Below are 11,028 nucleotides of genomic sequence, written 5' to 3'. Positions count from 1 at the left end.
GTAGGGCCTGCCCTGCTGCACCCTGATCATGCAAGTGACCCTCCTCTGGACCCTCTCCATGTTGTCCACATCCCTCTTGAAGTGCAGCACCCAGTTTTTTGAAAACTGTCAAATTATTTAATTATAGATATCAATTTTTCGCACAAAGGAAGTTAGTTCTCTAAATGGGTTCTTAACAGAAAGGGATAATATGGAAAAACGACATTTGAACTTTCTTTTATCAAAGGCCCTCTGTTCTGAAATTGATTTGTTCTGCCTTAGTCTTATCATTTGTCACCTCTGAAATGCAACTATGGGAAATTAGCAGTAAGTTGGATAGAATTTCAGCATAAAGAAATAACGGGGGGAAAAAACAAAGTTGGTGGAAAGTTAGTGTTGTATAGGAAAATCTCTTGCATAAAAATGACTTTTGTCTTTTTAAATTTTCATTTCAGTTGTTCCAGGTGTAGCTACCATAGTTATAATAATCTGCATTAGTATATTAGTCTTCATCATAGCCTTGGGTGTCTACAGAATTCAGACAGCTCATCAGCACAGCTCTACAGAAAATGAAGGAAACAAAGAAAATGAAATGGATTGGGATGATTCTGCTTTGACTATTACTGTCAACCCCATGGAGGTACATAAGAAAACTGAAAAGCTGTAGCACTTCCTAAAGCTAGCATTTTGGCTTGTAGCTTGTTTAGTTTTTGTGCTTTGAAGTGCTTGAAAGATAATATCTACCGTATTTAATTGATTTTAAGATGAGTCGAAGAAGTGGGGAGCAGAGGCTGTTTGAGGGAGCAGAGGCTAGGAGGAGTGGGGGGGAGGGCAAGGCTGTTGTGGAGGGGAAGAAGAGGGCAGACACCAGCAGGTGACAAGCTGCACCACCTGCCCCCTCAGTGCCTACACCTCTGTAGAGGTGGAAGGGATGAATTAAAAATGACTCTCCAGTAATTAGGTTCTATACATGGAAAATTATAATGAATTTATATATTTTACATTTATAGAATATAATTATTGGAATATCATCTTTAGTACAGGGTTGTCTTAGATTTGAGTATATACAGTATTTAGACTGATATTTTATGTGATTGCTGTTCAGTGTGGATATTGCCTCTTTGTGCAGGTGAAGCACCTAGTACACTGGAATCCCATTGCCAGTTGGGATCCCTAAGCACCACTGTAACACCAATAGCGAGTATGATTATTAGGCTCCTGTTTATCATCGTAATGATCAGTACTAGAAAGGATGGTAAAGGGGATTATCTACCAGGTGGTGAAGAATTGCGTAATGAAAGATTAGGAGCACTGCCCTGTCTATTACTGTATATTGTAGACATTTAAAATGTACAGCAACAGCACATAGCCAATCTGTCCATTTTAAAAGTATGATAATAATAACCAATTGAGAAATTAATTACATTGTGATAAAAATGATCAGTGGACTGAAAAAAACTGACTATTAAGGAAAGATTAAAGCAGCTAAATGTAGGTAGCTCAGTTAAATTATAACAATTATTTACTAATATCTCATTTGTGTTACAGCAACTTAAACCTTTAGAATGTATTGTCCACTTAATTGTCTCTATTTGCTGCCTAATAAACATGGAATAGTGGAAATTGTTTTACCATAGTAATTTGCATGGGTGTTACAGTGAGAGAGAGTAAAAAAGGCCTTTCACAGCATATGATGAAGTGAACCTTAGCTCATGAAAGCTTTTGTGTGTGTGTTTAAGTAACTACAACAGGTAGAGTTGCTCCTTATAGACTAACCAAAGTCTGTGTGTGCATGTGTGTGTACACACACACACTTTAGTTAGTCTATAAGGTGCAAATCTACTCTGCCTGTTACAGTAGGTGTCAATCTAGTGGCTCAATAGCTTCATATTCCCTTAAATTACTGAGCAGGCATCTTTCCTTCCTTTTTTTGTTTTGCTAATACAATAACAATATAGAAATATGAACAGCCTCACCCAGCAGAAGAGGAGACTGAGGAAGAGGAGGAAGAGGTAGAAGATGAAGAGGAAGATACAACCAGTGCTGAATCAGATGAAAGTGATGAGGAGGAAGAGGTGGAGGACGAAGAAGAAGAAGAAATTGGAAATAAGGGAAACAAACAGAATGCCACCAGGCAAGAGCAGTTGGAGTGGGATGATTCAACACTCCCTTACTAGAGGCCTCCAATCCCGTTGCTCCTTTTGTAAACACCAATACAATGTATTCCTGAGTAAAGTTAGTGTGAGTCTATGAATTAACTGACAGGATTTGAACTACTTATTACCAGAAATTGGCATACTTGTTTTCCCTATCTGATATGGATTTATCATCAATTGATATTGATCGAATTGCTTTATTCCCTCATTTGTGGGTGATTGGTGAAACATACAGTACAAACTTAAATCTTGTCAACTATAACAACTAAACTGAAGCTTGATCCATTAGTGTACTTTCTAAATTTTCTGTTTCAAATGGGAATACAACAGAAGTCCTGTCACTCAATGCATAGAGGTTTTGCCTTTGCTATTTTTTTCGTATAGAAGAGATTTCAGCTTGTTATGGAGAATTACATCTTAATTCTCAATTAGCACTATTGTCCCTTGGCTTCACTGTATTGTATTTCTAAGGAAAAATAATCCACCTCCAGATAAGGGCAGAGGTTTAGGTGACAGGCTGAATTCCATTTGCTATCTTTCTTTTTTGGCCTTCTTGGATATTAATTGTCTATATCTGTATAGTAATGAATAATACCTTTCTCTGTAATGCTGCCAACACTTGAAGATAGAATCTTTATCCAGTTTTCTTATGGAAATTCGACTAATATATAAAAACCCTATAAAATGATTCTTCTCTCCCCCTTTGGCAACTTTCAAAGGCCCTCTATCCAAAGGTTAAATCATTTTAACTTGTGTGAAATGTAAATTCTAGTGGAATTTGATCTCATAGAGCTGATTAGTTGCCACAGATTCAGTACTTTGCAGCAAGTCAATGTTTTGTAATCTGCACTAAAACATTATCTTTCTTTTACATTATCTCCGTATCTTGCTGCAATAACAGAAAATCTCTAAGCCTCTTTATATTGCATGTGTGTTTTGTTGAGACTTGGACAAGTGCATGAAACTGAAATTCAGGCCCTGGACAGACTAGCATGTACCTGAAATAATTTACATCAGTTCTGTACACTGATATAAATTATGTCAGGATTAGGAATGGACAGATAACCAGCTGTCCTTGGATAGTTCACTATAGTAGTAGGCTATTATAATGTCTTACCACTACTTGGCAGGAGAGCAAATAATAACCTATTCATGTTAGCAAGGGATGTGATCAGACATGTATACCAGTGTAATTTACCAGTAGTTTTATCCCTGATTATTTCAAGGATATTTCTCCTTTGGAAGGTAACCCCAATTTAGGGGGATGTAGGAGGACTGTGTTATCCTTCAGTTCCTTTTTACACTGGGATAATGGCAGTAATGTTAGTGTAAACATATCCCCTGTCAAGAGGGGATTTTTTTTTTCTATCTAAATAATGCCAGATTAAGCTGATAGTAGTTATTAGGGGTGTGCGAAGTGGACCCTATTTGATTTAGATTCAGATCCGGTCCAAATCAGGGACAATGATACGATTAGTTGATTTGGATCACTGTCCCTGATTTGATTTGCCAAATCTGAATCTGAAGATTTAATGCTGATTCAGAGAATCATTGATTTGGACATAGACACAGCTTTAAATGTTTTTTCTGTATACCTCGAGTTACCAGCGTGGCTTGTGAATGCTGCAATGCTGGGGCTCATGGGGCATTGTATAGGAGTGCGGGGAGGCCCTCCACATGCTTGGTGGCGAACCCAGAAGTGGAGCAGAAGTGCCCCAGCATCGCAGCATTCATAAGCCCCTGCTACTCTGAGGTATGTAGGAAAAACATTTAAAGCTGTGTCTATGTCTAAATCTCTGAATCTTTCCGAATCTCTCCAATTCGATTCGGAGAGATTAAAGGGTCCACTGATTCAGTTTGGATTCAGAGATTTGGCCGCCAAATCTGTGCTGAATGAAATCAGGGACCAAAGCTTTGCCCAGCCCTAGTAGTTATGACTAGCCAAATGGTGGCATGGGGCAAACTGATATAATAGAAAACTTTCAGCTTTTTTTTGTCCATTTCACTCCTATTTTCTTCTTCCTGAAGCCTTTACTTTTAACAAAGGGATTTTATAAAATAGAAACAAAACAAGTAAAAATAAAACCCATATGGAACCAAAAGAAGTGAAAGAACAATAAGAGCCTAAGAAGGTGATTTAATTTATTATTAGAGTATAGAGTATCTTGTTCTAAACACTCTTTAGAAAAAAGTACGTAAGATGTATTGGTGAGTCTTATGGTTTGCATCTTGCCCAGATCCCTAAAATCCTTTGCATTAGAATACATGAATGCCAAATGATGCAGCACTTGCTAGAGTAACTGTTCTACTGGACATCAGACAAAACAACTGACATGAGAATTGTTGCTGCCTTGTGGTGTTCCACCCTTGTTTCCAACCTTTATATATATATCTAAAACATAATATTAATATCTAAAACATGATATTATATTATATATATATAATTTTCTTCAGATTTTGATTGTTGTGTTTTGAGTTTGGTTTTGTAACTTGCTGTTTAGAGTGATCCCTTTCCTTTGTGCTCCAGAAAAAGTTTGGTAGTGAGTAGTCTGTATTACACAGGCCACATCTACACAAGATGCTGGCTGCATAGTAGCTCATTCAGGGATGCTACTGGATGGTAAGTCTGGTTACCACGCAGTCATTTAGTGTGCAAATATTAAATGACTGTGCAGTAATAACTGTGCAGTCAGCATCTCATGTAGATGTGGCCACAACATAATAATGAGTGTAACAAATGACAAGAACATGTATGCAAATCTGTCTGCTGGGATGCCCCTGCCTCCATGTGTAGCTGAGCCTGCAAAAGAGTAACCCTTTTCTCTCAGGGCTTATCTGAGCAACTTTTAGTGTTCTCAACCCCCATATTTTGTTAGTTTCTCAAAGCCCAGCTCCCATGGTTTTCAATAATGAGAATCTAAGCTAGTCAACTTTCTGCCACATGGTTTTAGAAGAAGTTGCTAGTGTCGTTCAATTGATTGATAAACATTAACGACTTAGGAAGTAAATTAAAATTCTATCAATTTGTTTTTCAGTGGTGAACCACCCCATTTAATCTCTCACCTCCACACATAGGAGGAGGAGGAGGAGGAGGAGGAGCTCTACCTTAGGAGTTTTACTTGTGTGGTGACCCATTTATTTTAGTAAAACTTCTCATATGAGTAGTTAAATACATGTCTGCAGAATAAAGACTGCGGTGGTAAAAGTTACTTGAGGGCTTAAATATTGCAAGATCATGCCTGGGTTGTCTTTTCTTAGACTTGTAACTAAATCAAAAGCCTACTTTGGACCACACACTGTTTGTAATTATAGACTCTGTATCACAACTAGTTATTAAGAGATATATTTTGCACATTTTCCTCCAGTGTAAGATGAAAGAAAATCTAGTGAAAAAGCATAATCCTTTTTTCTCCCATTAGTAGTATAAAGTAGGCCCTTAATTTGTGGTTATTTTCAGCACATATCAAAGCAAGTCTTTCTCTGCAGACAGAAAATAAAAATCAGAGATTTAAAAACCCATTAAAAAATAAAACTGGATTGAACATTTAAATCTTAATCCCTTTTCACATATATGTCTCTCTCTACCAGGAAATGTTCCCTTTTTCTTTTTTGTTCTTGTGTGTGTTCTTGTAGTGTTTGAAAACAGCAACTTACTCTTATTAATAGTATTTTAGTATTATAGTATTATTTTTAACTTATTCACAGCTTGATAGGTGTATTTGAACACAGTGATTAAATATTTATATTTTTGTTACTGGAAGCAAATCTGTTTAGGTTGTGCTGGTACATTACAAAAGGAGCAAATATAAGTAATTTTTTATTCTATACTGTAAATATGTCTAATTTAAGGAATATTTCCTCCTTCATTATCTGTTTTTGTCATCATTATGATTATTTTAAGGTTGTTCATCTCAATAGGTTATGCAGTGTTTTCCATCCATTTGATCAAAAGCGTTGTTTTTTATGAAATGTCAGTGAGGATTGGCTGTTTCTGTACAGAAACAAAAAGGCTTATGGTATTCTTTAGTAATGGCAACAATCTAGAATTGGTTAAAAATACCAGAGGTTTTTTCAGGAATTTTCTTAAATTCCCCATGAAAATATTTAGTTTTTCAATGAAAAACCAAACACTGAAAAAAAGTTTTCAAAATCAGTTTCAATAAAAAGATGAGTTTTCTAAAATCAAAGTCAGATTATTTTTTTATAAAAACAGATGTTTACCAAAATTAGATCACTTTTACAACTCATTTTTGAGCTTTCATTTTGCAATTTTTTGTTTCTTTAAAATGGAAAAATATATTTTTGTCCAATTTTTTGTGTTCATGAAAAAATGTTTATCTGACAAGATTGTAACCAGCTGTAGAACAGACTGCAAGTCTATTGGCTGCTTACTGAAAATGCTATATAATCATTTTTAATAAGGGCTCTCTAGGTTTCTCTTCCTTAAAATTCTAAGTATGCTTCTGCAGATCAAGTTTATCCTTTGGTCATGTGGCTGGTGTTAATATTGTTTGTTATATGAGATAATAAAATGTGCAAGGGCTTTTCAACCACTCCATCTCTAATTAGGAGACATTATAAGTGTAGACTTTGTACTCAGGAAGCTGTATCATGCCAGTCACTCTACTCTGTACCTGTTAGTGGAGTTCACTACCAGATGAGGAACAGTGCACATTGCAGCCTTGTAAAAGGGCAGTACAGTTATCTGTACTCTTCTGAGCAATTTGGCTTTATGAGGCATAATGCTTCCTTTTATTCCTGAGTCAGGGCTGGGCCAGCCAGGCAGAAAAACGTCCTTATTTTGGAGTAGCAAGTTTCAAAATGGACCCAGTTTTGTAATCCATCCTCACCTACCTCGTCCACTGCTACTGTTAAATAAAATGAGGAATCTGCCTTCTTAAGGACTTCAGGATTGGGCCTATTAATGATACAAAAATAACAAAAGAGAGACCTCCTTTTGACACGTAGATTCTGCAGTTTCTGAGACATTACAATACATTAAGATAAATAAAATAGATTTTATACATTTTAAATCTTGAAAATCAGAGGCGGGCACAAGGCTGGAAAAAGCTGCAAAACCTAGAATTGCAAATTCAGTCCAGTGGTGCAATGTGTTATCTGAACTAATATCAATGTTTAATTTGCTTTTTGTGATCATGAGCTCAGATTTCTTTTTCACTTCCACCCCTATCACAGGTATTATATCTCTACAAGTGATTCTAAAGGCACGAGGCTGTTGAAATCAATATCAAGATATACTGCACCGACTGACACCAGTTCAAGTTAGAAATAGACTGCTAGGGTTTGTTAAATCTTACTATTCTCTAAAATGGGATGGTGATATTGTTTTGGAATAATCATTAATTCAAACAGATAATGGTATCTGGGTGATATACAATATACTACAGAAATTAAGAACATGTAAGAAACATTTGATTGTTTGGAGATAGAAGAAATATAGCTTGTTCAGGTCTTTGTAATCACTAGGAACACCATCCTTTCTCTGACAGTGCATAAATGCTGATTAGATTAAGTAAATCTCTGCCAGTTGTTATATGTTTATTGAAAATGACAATATAAAACTTGTAGCATAATTTAATTTTCATGTAACCTATTTCCAGTAATGTAGCTTGAGGGAAAGGAATCAAGTGCTGAAAATCTTGATGTCTAACACATGATTAATATCCTAATTTCTTTCACTATATTTGCTTCACATTTATGGAGTATGTTTTTCCTGTAATGTTTTGTACACTATTTCTCCATTCCCTCTCCAGAACAAGGCAGTCAGGTGGTAGCGATAGCTAGGGAGCTGTTCTACAGGAAAGACAGGTGTCTTAATATTTAGACTAATACTTTAAATGCAGCTGGACATTCATCCCCTATCTGATAAGTGACATTTTGGTGTTTGCTAACACATTAGTTTTGTGGGTGAAGTTATGTGGTAATTGGATCTTTGCAACTGTCAGCCCAATGAGTAAACACAGTGATTCAAGTAAGATTTAGTGATTTTATATACAAAAAATTCTCTTTCTGTTACTCCTGGTGGTTCATGCACATGCACTTGGAAACACACATCAAGCTGGTTCATTTGTTTAGTTCTGTATCCTAAGGAGATTCAGGCTGATGACAAACATAAGATTGATGCACCCTTGGTTGTAAATTCCCAACCATCTGTGTGAAGGAGGTTGCTTACTCTCTGTCAACTGCAGGGCAAATTAGGAGAGGAGCAAGAAATAATTGATGTTGTAAGAGTGGGAGCCTTTAAAAATACTACAAAATGTATTGTATTTCTTTGTGAATTTTAAATGTCTATCCCATTACCTATCCCATTACAGCTCTGTGTTATTTTAATGTAACATACCTAATGTTTTTACCAATATCAACAATCTCACTTTTCCCAAAACTATGTAACAGCCTAGCATTCATGCCTTTCTCAGCTAAGGCATAGGGCAGGTAAAATAACTTACACTAAGCCCTTAATGACCACAGATTCTGGCTTTGCTGGTCTCACTGAGTATGAATTGTAGGGGAAGCAGTCTTTCACAGAGAACCAGCTCCCTTCTAGCCCTCAGCTTGACAGCAGAATTGCCCCCACCAACCTTGGCTGTACTGCCTATGTCCAAATGACATTGAGCTTTGCTAGCCAGTATCCCCATTTTGAATCTGCATTGAAAAAACAAATAGGAAGCCAATGGGGTCTGTGAAAATTATTTCTACATGGTCTTAGAGGGTAACAGTGTAATACCAGCCAGGGATTCCCTTATAAGGCAGAGTAGTGTTGGGACCATTGTTCTAGATTATTCTAATATTTTTAATAAAGGAAATAGAAGCCCATTATAAAGGCATTAGTTGAGAGTACTTTGACTGATTTAGCCTTCCTTTTTAGATGATATTAGCTGGAAAAATGGCCCTCTTTTCTCTGGGAAAACAAGGCAAAAAAGACTATCCTCCAGTGTCTGAGAGTTAATCACCAGACTTAAAGCAAACTAGAATAAATATTGGGTAAGCCATGTCAAATCTAAGAAATATCTTTGCTAAAAAAAGACTGCATTGTTTTAAAACATCCTTGTTCATTTCACAAAAGCTTGAGTATCATTAAGGGCAAAAAGTATCACAAGAAATACTAACAGAAAAGACACTATATTTGAAGGTCCAGTGATGTAAAGGGGATTCTACAAATTTGTCAGCATTCCCCGGGGTTCTGTGAATTCATAATGTCACTCATGGTGACTAAAAGTATGGTTTGTCCTTGGATCTGATCCAATATCTCCTGAAAAAAAATTCTTGATTTCAATAGCTGTTGCAATAGTCCCAGTGACAGCTTAGTTATTACCTTTGTTTCTTCATCTGACAAACAGGGACAAGAATAGTGACGTCCACCTTAGGGGACACTGTTGATGTAGATAATGAATGAAGTCTTTGCCCCAAAGTGTGTACAATCAAGACACAGGACTATTGTTTTATTAACTGTTGGTTATGGGGAAATACTCATAACTGTTTTGAAAAAAATGTTCTCTGAGGAGTAACCAAAACCCTGACAGATTCAGCATAGCCAGACTTCAGTAGTTAGTGTACATGCAGAAAAGAATTAAGAAAAAAATGTCAACACCCTAACTTCCGTTTGCCAGCAATAGAGATAAGGAGTCCATTTACCACATAGTGCTGGAATGTGTGTGCTAGTCAAAAGGGAAGGGAACAGAAGAGCAATTTTGCAATTCAGTATGTTCTGTGATTAAAGAAAGACAATAGGTTTTGCTAGGCAAGATGCACATAAATTCTGCCAAAGACAAGGAAAAACATTTTAAAGAATCAAGCCCTTAGGCTCCTCTCTTGTCCATTTTAATCGGATTTTCTGCAAATGATATTTAACAAGATGAAATGCACTTCAAAAATACTAATGAATAGAAAAAGAACCTTGACAATGCTAAAAGCTCATATTGATCCTGTAAGAAAAAATGAGAGCATCATGTAAAAGGATTTTTTGTTGCTGCCTTAAAAGGTTGAGATGAGGGGTTTTTTTGTTTTTCTTTCTCTTTTTTTGTGGCAAGTAATGATCACTCTGTGTCCCTTCATATTTAGCCACTTATGAAGCCACAGTCCTGAGTAAAGTGTGCTATTCCCAGGGGATCCAAGGCATGATTTTCTTCAGTCATTTCTAGCTTGCTTACTTACTTCAGTCATTTCTAGCAATGCAAAATGTATGTAAACTAGTATAGTTATGCTTTGATAGCATCCAGTCTTCTCTCACTTTGAATTGGTATAAATGGCCCTCCAAGAGAATGGAAGCTGCCAATTCCTCCTGGGAAAATGAAATATACCTAGCTTGTTTTTCCCTATGCATCCATTATCTCCTTTAGACAGGACAGCCAATCAACCTCTGGCTGTAGTTATTCCTTGCTCCAATCTCTAGTATAGTATAGGATACTCAAGACCATATAACATTACAGCCTACATAGGACACCAACTCAAGACTTTGCTACTCTAATAGGATGAAGGATCCTTGTGTTGCCCTCTCTGTTTCTTAACAGAGGCCTCATAAAAAATCCTGATAGCGGGTAGGATTTTCAAAGAAACTTAACTTTTTCAGAGTTGGATACCTCCCTCCTTTATGTCTCTTTGAAAATCTAGCCTTTAGTAGAAATTTTGTTGAGTTTTTCATGATTTAATTCTATTTTAATCTTGTTGACATAATTCTGGTCTCAGTTCCCTCAAGCTATTAACAATCAGCTCAGTTGAACAAAGGTTATTAAGATCACTGTGATTATGTTTATCAATAGAGTGAAGTCTCCAATTTGCAGCAAAAATGGTTACATTATTTGCACTAGGGTGCAAAGACTCTGCAGTACTGGGAAAGATTAACATTGATATTTTGGCTATGCAACCTTTGCTGGAA

At 36.4% G+C, this 11,028-nt stretch overlaps 1 protein-coding gene across 1 annotated transcript in view; it reads left to right on the top strand.

Annotated features, from left to right (window-relative positions):
* The window catches only part of CLSTN2 (calsyntenin 2), a 715,806-nt gene extending 706,079 nt beyond the window's left edge, over positions 1 to 9,727 (top strand). Inside the window, exons 16-18 of the mRNA XM_019503079.1 lie at positions 435 to 619; positions 1,938 to 2,113; positions 7,332 to 9,727. Of these exons, the coding sequence (XP_019358624.1) occupies positions 435 to 619; positions 1,938 to 2,113; positions 7,332 to 7,422 (452 nt within the window). The 3' untranslated portion in view covers positions 7,423 to 9,727. The remainder of the gene's footprint in view (positions 1 to 434; positions 620 to 1,937; positions 2,114 to 7,331) is intronic.
* Positions 9,728 to 11,028: the final 1,301 nt, after the last annotated feature.

Source organism: Gavialis gangeticus, unplaced genomic scaffold (genome assembly GCF_001723915.1).
Source record: "Gavialis gangeticus isolate Ggan-Ray unplaced genomic scaffold, GavGan_comp1, whole genome shotgun sequence".
Classification (NCBI taxonomy): Eukaryota; Metazoa; Chordata; order Crocodylia; family Gavialidae; genus Gavialis; species Gavialis gangeticus.
This window is presented reverse-complemented; position numbering and strand designations above follow the sequence as displayed.